This window comes from Fusarium coffeatum (genome assembly GCF_003316985.1).
Source record: "Fusarium coffeatum strain FIESC_28 chromosome Unknown BRIP53273_contig_173, whole genome shotgun sequence".
NCBI classification, from domain to species: domain Eukaryota; kingdom Fungi; phylum Ascomycota; class Sordariomycetes; order Hypocreales; family Nectriaceae; genus Fusarium; species Fusarium coffeatum.
Genome location: NW_022157966.1, coordinates 24708 through 43976, shown reverse-complemented (window position 1 = coordinate 43976; position 19269 = coordinate 24708). Strand labels below are relative to the sequence as shown.

General features: G+C 48.4%; 7 protein-coding genes across 7 annotated transcripts; 3 read left to right on the top strand and 4 right to left on the bottom strand.

Annotated features, from left to right (window-relative positions):
* Window positions 1-5150: 5150 nt before the first annotated feature.
* FIESC28_07686 (uncharacterized protein) lies at window positions 5151-6377 on the bottom strand (the record flags this gene model as incomplete). The annotated part of the gene is made up of 1 exon (XM_031161826.1): window positions 5151-6377. The coding sequence occupies one exon, from the start codon at window positions 6375-6377 to the stop codon at window positions 5151-5153; it is 1227 nt and encodes a 408-aa protein (XP_031014085.1).
* Window positions 6378-7354: 977 nt separating this feature from the next.
* FIESC28_07685 (uncharacterized protein) lies at window positions 7355-8257 on the top strand (the record flags this gene model as incomplete). Its single annotated transcript, XM_031161825.1, has 4 exons — window positions 7355-7391; window positions 7435-7679; window positions 7726-7929; window positions 7994-8257. The coding sequence occupies 4 exons, from the start codon at window positions 7355-7357 to the stop codon at window positions 8255-8257; spliced, it is 750 nt and encodes a 249-aa protein (XP_031014084.1).
* A 586-nt stretch (window positions 8258-8843) lies between these two features.
* Window positions 8844-10593, bottom strand: FIESC28_07684 (uncharacterized protein; the record flags this gene model as incomplete). Its single annotated transcript, XM_031161824.1, has 4 exons — window positions 8844-9166; window positions 9213-9600; window positions 9647-10465; window positions 10522-10593. The coding sequence occupies 4 exons, from the start codon at window positions 10591-10593 to the stop codon at window positions 8844-8846; spliced, it is 1602 nt and encodes a 533-aa protein (XP_031014083.1).
* A 434-nt stretch (window positions 10594-11027) lies between these two features.
* On the top strand, window positions 11028-12142 carry FIESC28_07683 (uncharacterized protein; the record flags this gene model as incomplete). Its single annotated transcript, XM_031161823.1, has 4 exons — window positions 11028-11475; window positions 11522-11844; window positions 11894-11963; window positions 12009-12142. The coding sequence occupies 4 exons, from the start codon at window positions 11028-11030 to the stop codon at window positions 12140-12142; spliced, it is 975 nt and encodes a 324-aa protein (XP_031014082.1).
* A 1131-nt stretch (window positions 12143-13273) lies between these two features.
* On the top strand, window positions 13274-14637 carry FIESC28_07682 (uncharacterized protein; the record flags this gene model as incomplete). The annotated part of the gene is made up of 5 exons (XM_031161822.1): window positions 13274-13454; window positions 13507-13526; window positions 13581-13617; window positions 13664-14204; window positions 14265-14637. 5 exons carry the CDS (start codon window positions 13274-13276, stop codon window positions 14635-14637), a joined length of 1152 nt encoding a protein of 383 aa, XP_031014081.1.
* Window positions 14638-14998: 361 nt separating this feature from the next.
* FIESC28_07681 (uncharacterized protein) lies at window positions 14999-16574 on the bottom strand (the record flags this gene model as incomplete). The annotated part of the gene is made up of 2 exons (XM_031161821.1): window positions 14999-16274; window positions 16333-16574. 2 exons carry the CDS (start codon window positions 16572-16574, stop codon window positions 14999-15001), a joined length of 1518 nt encoding a protein of 505 aa, XP_031014080.1.
* A 1526-nt stretch (window positions 16575-18100) lies between these two features.
* FIESC28_07680 (uncharacterized protein) lies at window positions 18101-19133 on the bottom strand (the record flags this gene model as incomplete). The annotated part of the gene is made up of 3 exons (XM_031161820.1): window positions 18101-18557; window positions 18613-18785; window positions 18834-19133. The coding sequence occupies 3 exons, from the start codon at window positions 19131-19133 to the stop codon at window positions 18101-18103; spliced, it is 930 nt and encodes a 309-aa protein (XP_031014079.1).
* Window positions 19134-19269: the final 136 nt, after the last annotated feature.

Genomic DNA, 19269 nt, shown 5'->3' with positions numbered 1-19269 from the left:
TTAGGGGCTCAGTTTCGCAAGACCCCAATCAGACCAATGGAGCCGTATCTCATCCCAGCAAAGCGCAGTCCAATGCCCTTTCGGCTGGGCAGATTACAACGCTACAAGTGATGTCGCACACCATCTCGAGTGGGGATGCGGTTCTAACGCATCCCTGGATCACGACATCCTTGTACCAAGAAGTCAAGAAGCGAGACCAAGGCGGTCTGATCACGAACCACCGTAACGGAAGCCAACTATTTACCACTAAGCGACAGAACTTGCCTACAACAGTTACTATGGCGAGTGTGAGTGTTACATCTGTCACGACCTGATAGGACAAGGCCAGGCAGAAGGTACCGTGTGAGCATTGGAGTTATAGTCCTTGTTGCAAGAGCTGTTACCCCTGTAGGTTTCCATCCCCTCTGTCTTCTGTCCGGTATGCCAGCGTACTGACCATATTCTTCTAGCAAGGCTGCGACAGCGAATAGAATGAGAACAGAGAGCGAAAAGAAAGCCCACTCAGGTTGCGACTCTTTTCAGATGATTCGAAGACGTACGGATTGATAACGTTTCGGGCCACGGGCTCTATCTCCCAAGACCCTGATGATATCGCAGCGCTTCCATGATATCTTGTCCCATTCTACGTCAATCACCTGCTCATCATGGAAAGTACCTTATGGCAAGAGACACACAGTTGATAAAAAGACTGCTGTCCCAAAGGCACACTTATTACGATTTCCTTCTTAGCAGGTAGAGTGAGGACACCACGAGTAATAATCGTCTTCGCAATTTATTCAAATGGATCAAGACAGTTAGATCTTCATTCTACTGCATCGTAATCATCTGCAGAGAAGGAAAGGCGTACCCATAACAGACGGAATGGCGATTGCAGGGAAGATGAATGCCGGAGACGACGACAACATGTGTCATGACATCAATGATATCTTTTCCGTTAGGGTGTCTACATAAACAGCCTCTCATAAAGCATGGTCTCCAGGGTTCCTCCTTGCCAGCTCATACCTGAATCTCCCAACAAGACCAAGGTCAACCTGGTATGCCGAGATCAACGTCAATATAATGAAGGCTCGTTTCGGATTCCATACACACCCTTCCGACCAAAAGCTATTGACTAAACAAGATTGCTTGTACGAATCCATCGTCTTGATGTCGGAGTCGTTGGATGTGGGCGGCAAAACCCAGTTGACATCTCATAGGAAGAGAAAGAAGAAACGTCGACTTCATTGAGAGAGAACCTGGGTGCTTACAGCCAATGTCGCATGGTAGCCAGTCAGTAGCGCTCTCCTCCTCTTGACTCTGGTGATTGAATGCGGGCTCCTCGCAAAGTAGTTTCCCAAGGCCGAGCCTGCTGGATAGCATAGTCACTCGACTCGAAAGAGACCCGGGCTTTGCTGAATGGCAGGTTCCTATTTGGAGGACGAATTGGTCATCACGCCACATGTGTCAAGAGGCACCGAAAAACAGTTCGCGAGCTAATATCCAACGCCGCCAGCATCGTTAGAACTGGTCCGACAGGGGGTTCGGTGTGTCCTAGCTGTATGTTGAACGAGTTTTTGGTCGAGCCGTTCGGGTCTCGCTTCCAGACCCCTGGTACATGGTGGCTCAATGAGTGCATCAGAGCAATACCAGATTTCGCGATGGAGCAACTGGCGATGTTGTAGATGGCGCGACATTCATGCCATATTCCTTTGTTGACAACGGTTCGAAACCGCAATTGAACTCTCGTCATTATCAGCGAGATAGCGTGGTTTCCTCTGTCGGTTTGAGTTTCACTGTTTGTCGACGATGCGAGCAGAAGAGAAATCGAGGAGTAAGGCTGTCAGTTGGCATCCGAGGCCGAGTTGGAGAGCCAGTGATCTTGATCGTTATCGTGAACGAGCACATCGTGTAACACATCCCTCTCCGAATAAGCTGATGAGGAATTTCTCCTCTCGGCCATTGCGTTTTTCGCCGGGTCGAACAAAGCGTTGAGGCAGCTATGAATGCTGGTTCCAAAGGAAAGTTCGTGAACGAAACCTTGGTCCCATTGGAAAGATGGAAAGATGGAAAGAAGAAAAGTCGAGAATACGAACTTCGACCGACGGTGGCAGGAGGGTATGTCACCTTATTTACCTGGAGTCAATGTTGAATGGTCGCAGTATCGAAAAGGCCGCCGTCATTGGGAATAGCACCAGCGAGGCGAAGAGGAGTAATTAGCCGATGCTCATTGAGGCGTCGTCATCTGTCCGCTGTGGCAGTTTGGGCGAGGCCAGATTTTCTGGGACTCCCGCTTAAAACCGGTGATGGCAGCAAATTTGCTGGCGTGAATTGTCAGACCGGATCTCCCCAGATCATTCCACCAAGCCTGTACAAGCGAGAGCATCAAAATGCTACCGACGGCTTCTTATACCATCCTGTGCATACACGCCATGTAGCGTATGACCCCGGTCCGCAAGAGGTGGACAATCCTGCAGCAAGAACATCTCACGGCCCCTGTCGAGTATCTGGACCAACACACTTGGTGAGGACCATGTCCTTCAACCATCATTGACCGTAGTGGGTGTCATAGGAGCCGATGGGCTCTTTTGACTGAGAAGCACCAGAGCTGATGGGAGTCGATGTGAGAGGCGGATCTACCGCTACCGGCAAGGCGAGCATCGCATATGGTGCATGTTCTCTCGTCACCCGCTTACTGACTGTGTTCACGGAGAAGGAGATCGGCAGCTGTTGACGAGCATTAATCTCATGCCGTACTTCTCACGGCTGCGGAGAAGAGCTGCAGCTGTCGTCATGTTTGTTTCTCGTTCGCTTGTTCTTTTCGAGCCGTGGGTGGGTGTCGATAGAAATCGTTGTGCTCTATCTGTCGACGATAAGATCTTACGCTTTGGGCGCAGCGTGCATTTTCTTGAATCTCGTATCCTGCTCGCTCCTTCACTCGGTCGGACGGTACTTCGTTTGTTGATAAGGGAGGTAATTCGTGGCTCATATAGTTAGGTGAAAGGCCTATCCTAACCAGCAGTACACATGCTGGAGCGGAGACGGCGATGTGCAACCAGTGATGCCAAGATGATTTGGAGCTGTAGCCTGCTTGAGGAACAGCTTGACTATGGTTTTTGCGATCGCAAATACTGAGGCAAGAGCGCGCCTTCCTGAGTAACTAGTGCTCCCAAGTTTCGTTAGGATTCGCTAATACCACCATGGGAAAGGTACTTACTTTCATCTCGTCCCAGGGCCCTCATTTATTCAGCGTCTGACAGGCCTCGCATCGCGCTTGTTCCCTCGCTGACATCCGCCTCTCCTAGGTGACAGTTTGGACCCCATCGGTGGTCATCTGGAGCAGTCAAGGGTTGCTGGAGAGCAGGCGTCACTCTGGGCAAGAGTATGTAAAAGTGCGAGTGTCGGGCGATAACCTCTCTCGACTCTTTGCACGCTTTCCAGAGGCCGCCATCAATTAGATAGGCAGACTTGCTTTTCTCTTCTAGACATGTTTGTCCTGGGGATTGACGCCAATCACGGGGTAACGCGACCGCCTCTCCATCTCGGGCAGTGACATACTGGAGGCGGCGATCCGAGGGGCTGGATCGAAAACACGAGGCCTCCCAGATTCGCAAGCGAAGTTCGATCGGCAGGTGAACAAAGGGGTGGAAGACGGACGTGGCCATTTGATAGACTGCAGTGTGGTGGAAACGATCGAAAAGGTATGTCGATGTCGAGCTCTGGGATATGAGACGTAAGCAGAACTGGGTTAGTGAGGATGGAATTAATGTTGGTAACTGCGATTGGTGACAAGGAGAAGAAGAGGTAAGATCATGGATGGAGGTTGTGTGATATCTATAGTGAAGTAATAAAGTAGGTTTCGAAGAAGCTAAGCTTTGATCAAGTTTCGTTGGTGTCATCGCTTCGACGTGATGCGCCACCACGTGACCGACGTGACGCATTTTAGGTGGCCAGGTAGGTAGTTTTTTGTTTTTTTGGAAAGTCACGTCTCTCAACGCGTAGGTTAAAGCAATACAACAAATTGACACGGCTATGGCTAATGCCGAAAAGGTTACACACAGTTATACACGACTGATGCGTACCATAAAAGCTTCTCCTCCTCCCCAGAGATTATTAGTTAAATCCTCCTCAATCACAACGATCAACAAACATCTATTTAAGGTTTTTGAAGGACAGTCATCAAGTCGTACAGGTCAAATCAACACAATTAAATAACCACAGATGACGTGGCTCAACGCACATATCCGCCCCCCAAAAGTGAAGTAAAGATCATGCGTAAGATCTATATTGGTGTGTTAAAGAAGTGGTATCGCGTAGAGGGGTGCGGAGGTAAAGGGAAATGTAGTTGAACGTTCAGGAGACGATACGAGGGAGCTCAACCACACCGCAGGCCACTACAGGTAAATCAGCGAGGCAACAAGTGTTCCCAAGCCACCAGAGACTTTATGTTCAGCTGTGAAGGGCAATGTCTAGTAGGGGAGATTGAAGCAGTTGAAGAGCTGAAGTTGGAGCAATTACAAAGGGAGAGCGACACGGTGACTGACCTAGCAGAAGCCGTTGGAGTGGTTGGCCGGGCAATCGTAGTCGAACTAGCTGGAGAGAATTAGTTAGCGATGTCCAAGAGATGGAGCTGAGGCAGTTCACCGAGGCAGTTAGACCAACGCAGTTCGCACTGTTCCCATCACCCTGAGACTCAGCATAATTAACGATTTCTTCCGGTAATCTTGGCCTAACCTTGGGCTGATTATCATCCGCACGTCTAAATGTTAAGATGAATTCAAGACGATAAGGTCTGCAAGATGGTTAGCGGAGCCCACCCACGTACAGAGGATGATGGATGATCACGATACAACAAACCGTTTGTGCGTCTCTCACATTGCCTGAAGCCCAAAGTTTGGACTAGGTCCCCGGACGACACCACGAGGAGGTTGTGAGAGTCCGACTTAGACGCCCTTCCCCCCCATTAGGAAATCATACGCCCGGTAACTCTGGCACAGGTCGCATAGCGTACTACCGACAATCGCAAACGTGCCATCCATAGGCAGATTACATCTGGTTGCTCAACTGACTCACCATGGATGCGGTAGGAAGGTTAAGTCTGGTGATTCAAAGCATTAATTAAACCATAATCCATAACTCATTATCTTTAACAAAAGGTTTCACTGGTCCCTTCTCTACTCAATAATATCATCCCATTTCCCCACCTTGTACCGTTTCGGAGGATTTTCAGGAGGCTCCTTTGTCATATCTTGGCTCTGCTGTATATCCCCGGCCACATTCTTGGCATATTGGGTCAGTATGCGATTGCCAGCCCCATCCTCTGAGACTGAGTATAATGCCCAGCAAGCGTCTATGGCTGCCATATAAGCATCTCGTCTCTTCAAGTCAATTCTTCTCTCTGCGTATCTTGCCTGAAGGCCCGATCTGTGCTTTGCGAAGGCTTCTCTGAACTTCACCCAGTCGATGCCAGCCGTTGGGTCATGTGGTTCCAGTTTCACCTTTACCATGTTGCCATCCAGATTCTTGACCACTTTTCGGTAGTCTTCAACCTGTGGTGGCTTATGATGACACTTCTCATTCCGTCTACCATACTCTGCGATCCATGACAGTAGAGTCGGGCGTGTGATCCCAGAATTGCTGCAAAGTCTCTGTATGCGATCCAAGAATGGCGTCGCAGGTGCTGTGTCTTCATCCTGAGCGCCAGTTTGCCATTGCAATATCTTTGCTTTCTCAGCGTCCACTCGCTCTTGGGTGCTAGTAACCCATCGCCCTCTATCCAAAGCTGAAAAGTCTGCTTCTCTCTGAGCTTCCTTCTCAGGATCGACGTCATGAAAGGTATATAGGCCAGTATACTCAACACCATTGGCTTCCGCTTCTTCTTTGGCGTTTGTGATCGCTTCTTGCTCGTTCGCATTATTTTGATCCTGGTACTCTGCCCTGGAAAGTTGCTTGTCCTTCTCCTGGATGGCATGTTCTCCTTTCTTGACGCTGGCAATTGATTTACCAAACCAGTCACCGTATTCAAGCAAAAGTTCGAAGTCGTCTATATCTGCTTTTGCTTTCTGCTCTTCGAGTTTGCAATGTTCATATTGTTCTTTAGTAGTTTGCAGTTCCGCTTCCAGACTTTTGATCTCCTGGGAAAGACTCTTGCGTTCGTTCTCGGCGTCCTCAGCCTGCTTCTGCTTTAACTCAAAGAACTCAAAGGCGCCCCGTAACAGCGACACGTCAGCATCATCATCGGCGTCCACGGCCTCTTTCGCCATCGCTAAAAGCTTATCTCGGAGGCGACTGGATGCGGGGCTTAGCTCCTTGTATTGTTCCAGGCCGCTGAGTACCTTTTCGGCTACTTCAACATGCTTGCGCTTCTTTTGTTGAAGTGGAAATTGTTTGCTGGGAGACATGACGATTCTATGGCTTGTATTTGTAAATGTGTATTCGTTAATGTTTGTGTTCAAGCTAGCGTCTGCGTTTGTATTCTGTGTTCTGTACTTGTTTGTTTTGTTTATGTTGCTGGGTCCAGAGGAACGGTAGGTCTACTTGGAGAAATGTTTAGTACTGCCAAAATAATCAAGGAAGTCATGGCCGCCTAACCCATTGGAGTTCGAAGAAGGAGGCAGCAGGATGGTAACTTACAAGTTAGTGTTGCTTACGCTTAGCAGTAATCCTATCAGGTACATAATAAAGTTGGATTATAGTTGGAAAGGATTATTTAAGTAATATATAAGGTTAGTACCTCTATTTCTAAACAGATTCCTACAACAATAGTAGTTATCTATTGTTACAGGAATAATTATATTATCTACATGATGAGATTCTTATTGCAACATAACCTATTCTGGCGATAACAATCTTATCATGTACCTAATGTGATCTATACAGCCACTGTTATCCTGCCAGGAACAATCCTGTCATGTACTTGATAAGATTTTTACTGGATGCCCGAACCTGTTAATCATTTTTCACTCTTCCACATTCCATTTGCATCTCGATATCTCACGAAAGTTTAGGCCAAGATGAGTCACAGGCCGAACTCAAACACTGGTAAGTCACTTCATCAAGGGCGATTCAATTGGTCAGAACGTCCGTTCTAGAGATATTTCGAGGAAAGGGTGTTGTCATTGTCGTTATGTTGTCTCTGTAGGGTATGTTCTCGCGTAACATGTTTGTTAGTAATGGGTTCCCCGCTTGCTGATCACCAACCAAATGTCGAGCCGGCTCACTCCCGCAATCAAGCCACCGTCCAGGGTTGGTAAAGATCGACACTTTTCGAGGAACCCAAGTCGAGCAACAACTGACGACTCCGCACGATCAGTTCAAAGATAAAACTGGCCGCTCGGTACATAATCTTGACCTCAGATTCATTTACTTTATCGCAACCATGGGTCGTCTAGACGGAAAGGTTGCTATTGTCACAGGTCAGTCTCCCATCCCACTCTCTTCCTCATCTAACAATCCCAGGCGCCGCATCTGGCTTCGGCCAAGGTATCGCAGAGCACTTCGCCGAAGAAGGCGCCAAAGTCCTCATCTGCGACATCAACACCGAAGCAGGTGAGAAAGTCGCAGCATCATCCGACTCATTTGCATTTCACACCATGAACGTCACCAAAGCAGCAGATTGGCAGAGTGCTATGGAGAAAGCGGTTGCGACTTGGGGACATGTTGATATTTTGGTCAACAACGCGGGGACGAGCTATCAGAACAAGGTTCGTTGCGCGACAATTGTGTAGTAACGGTATTGACGGGATGCAGAGTACGAATCTTGTCACCGAGGAAGAGTTTGACAAGGTCATGAACGTCAACGTCAAAAGCGTCTTTCTGGGAAGTAACGCCTTCACAGCACAAGTCAAGAAACAGGGGACCAAAGCTTCAATGATCAACATCGCCTCAGTCGGCGCCCACCGTCCAAGACCTGGCTTGGTGTGGTACAACGCCTCCAAAGGGGCTATAACAAATGTACGTCCAACTTCCCACTTCAGCGAGACAAGAGACAAGAGACAAGAGGAAACTAACAAAAAAGGCAACGATGGGTCTCGCAGCAGAATATGGCCCCGACGGTATCCGCGTCAATTCCATCTGTCCCCTCGCTACAATGACAGGTCTCCTACCTACCTTTATCGGCAAAGAAATCACCCCCGAGGTACAGAAGGCACTGGGGAATGTTCCCCTCGGCAGAGTGGGGGAGGTAAGGGATGTTACCAAGGCCGCGGTTTTTCTGGCGAGTGAGGACGCGGAGTTTATTACGGGTGTCAATTTGGATGTTGATGGTGGGAGAGCGATTTAGATTGGTCCTGGTTGCTGGGTTTGAGGGGGATTATCAGGTCATCATATGCATGTTGGTTGTATTTGCATGAGAACAATGGAATGCCAAGTTCGGCAGACAAGGGACCCTTGCTTTGAAGGATTGTGACAGGGCGGGCGGGTGAACGGCAAAGCTCTCCTATGCACCTTGTCGATCCAACGACTGGGTCCTTGACCCGCTGTTGGTCGACATGTGCGACATGTGAAATTGTACAGGGTTGATCCTGCGACGGTGACGGTCTGTCATACATTACGGGTGCGCTTGGCGCGGGATGAGGAGAGAGGAAAGAGAGAATTGATCCCGGCGATGAGGAAAGGGTTGCCAACATGTCTGGATCGCGATGAATTTGAGGGTGATGAGATCTGGGTCTTTGAGGTACAGCTATTTATCGGGTTTGCCGCAAGGTCAAGGGAGCAAGAGAATCAGATCATGTTATCCGACACGGCTCCCACACATAAAACCGATGAGAGAAGAGACAACAATTCGTGAACCACCGTTAAAACTCAATTGGCTACCTACACTTTCGTTCTATTAATCCTCCCAATCCATAAATTATTGCTTACCATTCTTACTTCTCAGCAGCGACGTTCTGGCTACTGCGACTAGAAGGCACCCCAGTAACAGCATTATCCGGCGCCTTATCCCCATGAGCCTCCGAGATCAACTTCCTATCAATAGCAGCGCGCTCCTCATCCGTAGCATCAGTAATGTGAACAGCGACTTCATCACCAAACTGCTTGCCAATTTCTTCAAGTGAAAGACGCGCTGTTTCGGGCCAGAAGAAGTAAATGGCCGGGATGAAAAGAACACTCCAGACGATGACAAGAAGGAAATATTTCCAGCCCACGGCGTTGAAGCCAATGGGCGCGGATTGGAGGAGGATGATGGTCGCTGATATTGTTAGTATTGGAACTCGAAGGCGGGTGATGTTGCTTACCGGCGAATTGACCAAAAAGAGACCATCCAATACCGATAGATCGGATCTCAGTGGGAAAGATCTCCGAGACGTAGAGATACATGGTCGTGTTGCAGAAGGTACCCTGGAAAGCGAGGTACAAGAACATGAACAGAACTCCGATCGCATTGCCCGCCTTGTTGTCTGTACCAGCGTACAGCGAGATCATGGCGCAGTATACGGAAGTCGTGATGACAATACCGACGAAACCGGTCATGTACATCTTGCGACGAGAGTTGACCTTGTCGTGCAACCAAGCACCACCAGGGTTGTAAATGAGACCAGCGGTAGTCAACCAGAGGGCCGAGAGAAGAAGGGGCATGTAACCGGTTTGGCCCAGGCTGGTGTATAAGATGACGGCGTAGTTGTTCTTGTGGAGGTTAGTAAATAGCATCGAGACATGAACAGGTACTTACGATGATGAGAGGTCCTCCAAACTCGGCACCCCACTGAGTCATGAAGCCGATGATCATCCTCTTCCTGTAGCTCGACTTCTTCAAAACAGCCTTCCAGGGACTTCCCCCATAAGCCTCAAGCTTCTTCCCATCAAGCTCCAATTGCTTATCAATCTGATAAAACTCCTCCTTCGCAACAAGGTCCTCTGGATCTGAAGACGACCTCCTCAATCTCAACAGCACAGACCACGCTTCATCTCTCAGACCCTTGGACATCAGCCAACGAGGTGATCTGGGAATCCAAGGTGATCCAGCGAGGAGCACAACAGGCGGAAGGATCTGGAAAGCGAGTGGGAAACGCCAGCCAAACTCCAGGTTGGATGAGAAGTACACCGCGAAGCCGATCCAGGAGGAGAGCATGTAGCCAAAGACGAGGAAGATGGCGTGATGTCCGACGAGCCAGCCGCGCGCGAGAGGACTGGACATTTCGGAGAGATACATTGGTGTGACAGTCGCCATAAGACCAACACACATTCCCATGATCCATCGTCCAGCTTGGAACATGGCAAGATTCTGAGCAGCAGCCTGCAAAACACCTCCAACAATTCCCAACGCACATCCAAATTGAATACTTCTTAACCGACCATAATAATCGCAAGCCCACATGAGAATCAAGCATGCGACAGCACCACCAGCAGAGAAAAGACCGTTTGCTGTAGCGATGGCTGGAGTAGTGATGGTATCGTAGCCTGGTTCGCCATTTTGAGGAAGGTTGAAGAATTGGTACCAGCCTGGTTGACCGATTGTGCTTCCGATGATTGAAGCTGCGTAGCCGTAGGTCTGCGAGTCCGATCAGTTAATGTTTTTTTGGAGGAGGAATTGGAAGAGGGACGTACTGTGCCGCCGATAGCGACAAAAGTAATTACGAGCTTGTTGTACAAGCTTGTCTGATTCCCGGTTTGAGCCATGTTCACCCGCGATGAAAAGTCAATGCGGCAAGAAAAAAGAAAACAAGTTGAGAATTGATCAGAAAACAAAAGGTCTGATCGACAAATTTAGCTTTCCGCCCTTCGGTTCTTTTGAAGGGGTGGTTCCCCCACTAGGAACTCGGTTGCCGATCCCCGGTAGACATTGTTCTGCAAGTACAGGGATGAAATTGATAGTCGCCGTGGCTTCCCATTGTGACAGTTTCCACATGCAGGGTTCAGAGTAATTATCACCAAACAGGCTGAGACCAACAAACGACACATGGATCCATATAATCGGAACATATTGTCTGCTTTTGGATTGAAGCCCGTCGCCATCACGATCTTTGTACGTATAACAAGGACCTCAACAAGTACAGCATCGATGGTTCCTGCATTACCTGAACTCATCTTACTACCTTGCTCATTCCAGCACAATGGATCCTTCAATTATGGAAAAGTCCTGGGATGAACTGCCCAACCCGAAAAAGGTCTGGATCGGAAAACCCGGTTCTCATGAAGAAGGTCTTGGCCGTCTGGTCCTCCTAACACCCGACCGCGTCGCAAAAGCCGCCCAGACTCAGATTATCACAGGAAGAAGAGTTAATCTAGGCTGGGATCTGAATAAGCTAGAGTTTGCTTGTTTTGATCGCCAACCTTGTGAGATGAAGATGGTTCCGTTACTGGATGGTGTGGCATTTGATGATATTTACACCTTGAATCCGCAGCAGAGTAGTCAGTGGGATGGGCTGAGACATTTCAGTATGCCTGTTGAAGAGGGGGGTTCTGAGCGTGTGTTTTATGGCGGGACTACGAAGGAGGAGATTCTCGATCGGGATAATGATAGGATTGGGATTCACCATTGGGCTCAAGAAGGAATTACAGGTCAGTTCTCATCCAACCTCACATTAACTCACCACTCATCATCCAGGTCGCGGTGTTCTCATCGACTACGCATCATGGGCTGAAAAGAAAGGCATCGAATACACAACCTTCTCCCAACACACCATCAAACTCTCCGAAATTCTGGAAATCGCAACAGAATGCAACATCACTTTCCAACGCGGCGACATCCTCCTCGTCAGAATTGGGGTGATAAAAGAATGGGAGACAAAAATGGACGTCTGTGCCAAACGAGCCTACGCCGCAACCAAGTCCCCCAAACATGCAGGCGTCGAAGGGACGATGGACGTGCTAAAGTGGATATGGAACACGGGTTGCGCAGCTGTGGCTGGCGATGCGATTAGTTGGGAGGTATGTGACCCTTGTCTCTTTGACTGTTGGTTGGTTGCTGATGATTCAGGTGTATCCGCCTACCGAGGGGGGTGTTTTGATGCATGAATACATGCTCGCTGGATGGGGAATGCCAATTGGTAAGTCATGCTTGTCAGCTGTGGGAGGGTGCTAATGATTTGTAGGCGAATTGTTTGATCTGGAGAGATTGGCTGAGACGTGCAAGGAGTTGAACCGTTGGACATTTTTCATGGTTTCGTCGCCGTTTAACATGCGTGGGGGAATATCTTCTCCGCCGAATGCGCAAGCTATTTTCTAGCGAGCATGGCATGTGAAGAGAAGACAAGGGATTGAATCATGTACCTAAGATACAGAGCCAGCCACTGTAAAGAACAATGGATATAATTACTTTTTCCTCGTCAAGAATCCACCTGAAACTAACGAGTAACATCAACCAACAGAACAATAGAATACCCATAAGCGACCCTCCATCATATCATATCATAACCTTCTTTTCTCTTCCCGCTCAGCCGCTCCACCCTTCAAGGGCCGCTTCCGGGACCCACCGTCGATCATTGACGAGTCTGAGCGTGATGTAACATCCAACCAACGAGACAATATTGTCTCTTTTTGAGTGCCGAGGTTGGTTGGTTTGATGCACGTTTTAATCTCCGTATTTTGTGCAGGTTGAAGATCCTTCTGCTTTTGCACTGAGAATTTTTTACAAATTGGGATAATTCTCCGTGATGGTAGACTGGGCAGAGGTGTCAGTTTGGTGAAGAGTTTTAATGTAGAATGATCAACTGTCGATGCGCACGTCAACTGTCGCAGACCCTTCCTTTTCTAACATCTGCATGAACTGAACAATTAATTAGAGAGCCTCGCGTAAGATACATGCTCCAGGTATCTAATCCGTCAGGACCCAGTTCTCTCAGCCGTGGATAACGCAATCCGTCTACCCGAGGAGCCAATTGAATCCAACAATCGAATCCAGTAATCACACATTGTCATTAATCACATGTCACCAACGAAATGAACTTACAGTACGGGGCCGATGTTTGCTCACAGACTCGATAATTATCTGCGAACAATGTGCGCCACTAAGGGTTCCAGATCCTGTTGACCTTGTTACTCGTGCGATCCTTGTTGGCTCGGCAAGGACCGATCCGGTAGTCTGTCAGCTTTCCTTTGTGCTGCATAATGATATTCGTTACCGGGACATCCTGAGCCAATAATCTTGGAAAGGTACCTGATGGCCTTTTGCAAGACTTGCCACTTCGACAGCCCGTGCCCCTGAAGACTTACTTAATATACTCTTTGTCGATCCCATCAGACCCCCTAATGTTGCTGAGCAGCGTTTCTCTTTGACTGTTATCCACCTTCGCTTCAACGAATGTTTCCTGCACTTTAATCTTCAACAATCCCGAGCGCTTGGATACCGCGACACAACATGGTCAAACCAGGCATGGAGCCCCCTCCGGGCCAACAGTCCAACTTCGACAACCCTGATCGTGAGATGTACTACATCTGTATTGCAGCTAACACGATTACCATGATCATTTGCTCCATTTTCATGGGGTTGAGATTGTGGGCCCGGTACAGACTTTCGATGAGACTGCGGATAGATGATAGTATGATGCGCCCCATCTCCTTCTAGATTGTCGTTGCTAATCTGGAACACAGTTGCTTGTGTCATCGGATATGTGAGTCCTCGTTGCTGCTTGGTTGCTGCCAGGTGATATACTGACTTGTTAAAGATTGGATTGATGGGATATTGTGTCATCTGTCTACTGAGTAAATCATTCTCTTCAATCTCAACGCCCAAAGCTAACCGGTGTAGTGCTGAGATACGGAGGTGGTCTACACCAATGGGACGTCCCAGCCGATCTCGTCCCCCAATACAGCCAAACCGTCTACGCAACAATGGTAAACTACGGTCCAACAGTCTTTGCCATCAAAGCAGCCATCCTGCTCTTCCTAGCCAACATTTTCGCCCCCTACAAAACCTACGTCAAATGGATCTACGGCTTCCTTATAACCATGGGCATATACTACGTTGTCATGCTCTTCCTAAAGATGTTCATCTGCTGGCCTATATCCATGTTTTGGGGCGCTACCACTGACGGAAAGTGCTTTAACCAGCGTGTGCTTATTCTGGTAGATAATATTATTAGTCTTCTGAGTGACATTGTGGTTCTACTACTGCCTTGTCCACTTACTAAGAAGTTGCAAGTTGGTTGGGTTGCGAAACTCAAGATCGTGGCTATCTTTGGTGTTGGTGGTTTGGCGTGTGTTTTTAGTCTTGTGAGATTGGTGTTTATCATCCAGAACGGGGAAAGTCAGGATCAGACTTATGTCTTTCTGCAAATCAACCTCACCGGGTCAGTCACTTCTTAACCCCGAACCCCAAACCCAAGTATATCGCAACTAACCAGAAACAGCATCGCCGAGTGTGGAATTGGTCTCGTCTGCGCTTGTTTCCCGTTTATGCCCATGCTGTGGAAGTCGATTCTCCACAAAGACAAACCCGGTTACTCATCGAATTATTCCCGGTCTCAGTTTGAGATGATGAGTGGTTCAAATAAACGGTCGCGAAGTGCGACGCATAATGCTGAGAGTGCGCATTATAAGGAGAATGGAAGTGATGAGAATATTCTTATTCCGGATGGGAAGTCCTATGTTACTACCAAGGTCCGAGCTGGGGATGGTATTGAGGGAAGTGTCGGGGAAGAGAGTACGGGAGGTGGAACGAGTCTTGATGATTCTCATATTTTGAGGACGGTGGAGGTTACGCGGGTGTATGAGAGCAATTAATATGTATACTATCATCTTATTATCTACGCAGGTACACGAGAGACTCCCATCCAAGTCTTGGAGATACCAGAATAAAATAGCCTAAGTACTAATCTAAGATATCCCAAAGTGACCGACCTCTTTCGTCTCTTAGGCTGTCGGCAACCAATACTTTTAAACCCCCAGTTGCTCTTATGTCGGAGTTGTTGCATTTCACGGTTGGCAATTGGTTATGATCATTGATTCAACATAATTTCATTACTCGTAAATATGATGCATAAAACAATTAAGCTATAGCTACCACCCAAACACCACCAGTATGAAGGTTCCACAATATTGCCGTCCAATTTGTTCCAAAGACCGAAGACCAAAGTCGAAAGACCTAGTACTTGTAACGCCAGCCACGCTCAACACCAGAGTTCTCAGTCCAGCCCTCCTGCTCATCAAGCTTCTTGTTAAGCTTGATAGCCCTCCATCGAACAAGGAAAGCAGAAAGAACAGTCAAAGCACATCCAAGAAGCAAGAGTCCACCAGCCATGCGGTAGAAAGGCTCCTGGCTTCGGGGGTAGAAGTAGGGACTGAACCAATGGCTCACTTGGCTGATACAGTTGGCGATGGCGATAAGAGCAGCCTTCTTGGCACGGGGGGCAGGGACAACGGTGGTTTCCCAAGACAGTTGCAAGTTGAGACCGTTGTAGGTACCGCAGACAAGAAGAATGATACCGATGTAGCGTGCTGCCACGTTTATCGTGCCGATGAGGATACCACAACCTGCAGCGGAGAGAATGATGGGGATGACAACGTGGTATGTCGATTCCATAAAGTGACCGCAAGACCAAGCGATGAGACAGGCAGCGATGTACGCAAGAGCGTAAGGAGGAGCCTGGATGAGGTAGGTGGTCATCTTGTTGAAGCCGAAAGTGTTCATGATAGAAGGAAGAAAATCCTTGAAGCTCTGAGCAGTGACGAGAGCAAAGTGCATGAGACAGAAGTACCAGGTGAAGGGATCGCGAACAGCTTCCTTGACACCATCCCATGTTCCACCAACCTTCTCCTCGACACCACCGTTGGACACCAAGATTCGGTACTGAGCCATCTCACGTTCTTGCTCTGTGAGGAACTTGGTGTCATCGGGCCAAGAAGGAAGAACGAAGAAGGCGACAACAGCGACCATGACAGAGACGATACCCTCGATGAGGAAGAACCACTGCCAAGCCTTCATGCCAGCGACGCCATCCATATGCTCCAAAATACCAGCAGCCAAGAAACCAGAGATGATGTTCGAGATAGTGTTACCAGCGTGCCAGATAGCCATGCGAAAAGGGCTTTCTTCCTTAGTATACCAAGAAGATGTCATGAGGGTCAGACCAGGGAAGAAAGGCGCTTCCATCAAACCGATGAAGAAGCGAACAGTACAGAATCCAGCACCGTTGGTCATGGCGGGCATGCAGATGGTTCCGGCGCTCCACATGAGCATGACGGTGGGGAGGAAGATCTTGGGGTTTGTCTTGGCCATGATGAGATTACCGGGGAGTTGACCGATGAGATAACCGACGTAGAAAGTAGAGATACCGGTGTTCCAGATAGTGTCGGACATGCCGAGATCTTCCTGGAGACCAGCGAGACGAGCGTTGGAGACATTGATGCGATCGAGGTAGCTGCAAGGTGTACTGTTAGCAATTGACTTTACAATACTTGGTAGGTAACGGGACTTACTTCATGAGGAACATGAGGGTGACACAAGGCATCATATGCCAATCAACCTTCTTGAGAACACTCTTGTTAAGCGCAGACATCTGCGTCTCAGAGAGATCCCTCAAAAGAGGAAATCGCGCCTGGATTTCGGTGGCGGGAATGTGGCCATGGGGATTGACGGCGTTTTCGACACATTCTGCGACCTCTGCTTTCTCATCGCGGACGTCAGTGTCGCTGATGTTGTTGTGGACGGTAGCAGTCATGGTGGCGATGCAGCGACCAGTGCAAAAGAAGATAGATGATAGAAGTTGCCGAGACTGAAGATGAGAGACCAAGATGCTTGGAATGTCTTGTCTGCTTGGCTGATGATCAAAATCTGGGGTAGGAGGATGCCCAGCTTATATACACATCTTGGCGATAGATTCTCCTCTTGCCTTCATGTAACCAAGTGATTGGGAGGAGAAGGAAAAATTGCAAAGGCGCTCTCATCTTGCTAGCTCGTTACTGGTCATTAGCTTGACTCTAACTTAGATAAGCTTAAATGCCCAGACGCGGAGAACCCAGGTCTAGATTTCCCCCGCAAACGAGAATCTGGAGAGAATGATCCCGCGGGACTAGAATGCCAAGGCCTTCCCGGTTTGTGGCTTTCATCTCTGCAGAGTAGCATGGTGGTGAGAAGCGAGAAGGCGTGGGTGTGTGAGGGAGAGCATGGGTGAGGCATTTGACGGGAAGAACGGGAGCTGAAAAGAAGCCTAAACAGGGAATTGGGGTCGGTGTTGGACTCCGAATCGTACCATTACCCCGGACTGGGGAGGGAGAAGCGAAGGGTCAGTTGTGTTGGTGATGCGGGGATGGTCCGGGATGTTGAGATCGGGAGTTGTTTCGGTCTGGGCATATGATGGGTGTCAGTCAGCGGTCGATTGTGGTGAGCTGTACTTTGAGTCATGGCACCCTGCGAGCTGAAAGCTGAAAAGAAAAGCAGCGGTATCGGAATGAATTGCATTATGCTTATTCTTTACGTTCAAAACGGTCGTCAAAATAATTGTAATTGTAAACTCCATAATGCCAAGTTGAAACAGTGAACAAAGCTTTTGCCAATGCTTGACAACGCTGATCAACGTTGAGATTGTGGGGAGGGGATCTGGGGAAATTGCTTGGAAGCAAGGTTGCATAACGTGATTATGCATATTTTCTTATTTTTATGGGTATGCCGATCTTGGTTCGATGTGGACTGGTGAGGTCATCGTCCCTTGCTGTGTAGGGTAACTTGAATCGATTGAAGAGCCTCGATAACGGAGGAAGCATTTTCGCAATTGCGCTGTTTCTACAAATGTAAATCTTGAAAATTGCTGAATTACCTTTCTACGAACCTGTTGAGGCTTTATGAAACTTGTTTGAGACATCATCATCGTGATGTCTTGTAAAGTTGACTGTGGACGCGTCTAGTTTGGTTCACCATGCAGTGCCTATATAGGCTCGATCTGGTGCTCTGGTATCTTACAAGTCCGTAAATTGACTTGACGCTTCGGAACGTATGTACCAACGGGTTTTATAAGTTGTCGGTGGTGTTTCGGGTGTTTTGTTTGCTCACTCCAATAAACAAGACAAAAGTTTGTTCATCATTTCAATGAGCAATGTAAATAGCCCCGACCATGCAGTTTATTCTCAACGTTCGTGAATTCATTGTATTCAACAAATGCTAATGCGAAATTTTGCAAGAAGATAAAACAAAACCCAAACACCTTAGATGCAGTGATATCCAATCCCTCTCCTTTTAGAACTCACTCCCCTACTTTCCACCCATCAATAGAGCAGCAATATTCTCATAAGCAGTAAACACAATACCACCACTCAAGATAAGTCGTCCAAGTCTCATGGTACTTCCACTCCAGAAAGCTCTCACACCACCATCCCGCAAAACAGCCGTGAAAGCCTCACCCATGGAAACACCCTTGGCAGACTGCGATCTCGTCTTGATGGTGTCGAAAGGCTGTGTCGCGTACACGGTGACTACACCAGCGACTGCACCGATACCGAAAGTGATGAAGGGGTTCTTGGCGTCTGAGCCGACCATCTCTTTCAAGATGTTGTACGAGCCCATTCTGACTCCTGATGTGGCGGATTGCTTGAGGGTTGTGGAGGTGAGACCGCGATAGACTTCCTTGATGCCGCGCTCGGCGGCAATGGTGCGGAGGGCGTGGAAACCGCCGTTTAGACGTTTGTTTCCTGATCGCGCATCGTCGATACTGCGATAACAATTAGTATTTGTACGTGAGTGAAGGGATCCGGAAGGGTGCTTACAGAGCAGTCTTGATTCGCTCAGTGGGTGTGACGACAGTCACACTCTCAACAGCACCAGCAATCATACCACCTAGAATATTCTTTCCAGGTGTGAGTTTGCCATTTGAATCAGCCAATTGAGCCTTGACAGAGTCAAAAGTCAAGAAACGAACACCAGCCTTGGCAGCAGTACCCTATTCCCATTAACCACAGCCCAAAAACACCCAGAAACTCAAACTTACAGTGATCAACGAAGAGCATCCCGTGTAAATAGCCCGGAACCCATCGCTCTTAATCGTAGTACCAATAACAGCAAAAGGCGACCGCGAAACCTTGACACCCTGTTGTCTAGCGCCCAACTGCGACACAGTCTTGGCCCATTCAAAAGGATAAGTAACACTCGCTTCAATTCCACCAGCGACGGCACCAGCAGCCAGAGAAATGCCTGGTGTGATCTTTTTCTTTTGCTGGGTTGTCATTTTGGGGGCGGATATTTGCTTGGGGACTTGTTGGAGGGGTTGTTGTTGTTGAACTGCGTTCATCTTGGCGGTTGTGAGAGGAAGAATTTGCTATGCGCGAAAGTGAATCCTGGCCAAAAAGAGATTACGGTAGAGAAGCTAAATAGGAGCGGGGGAAAGGAAAGGTAAATAGCCGCGTATTAAATGAATAACGTTGTTG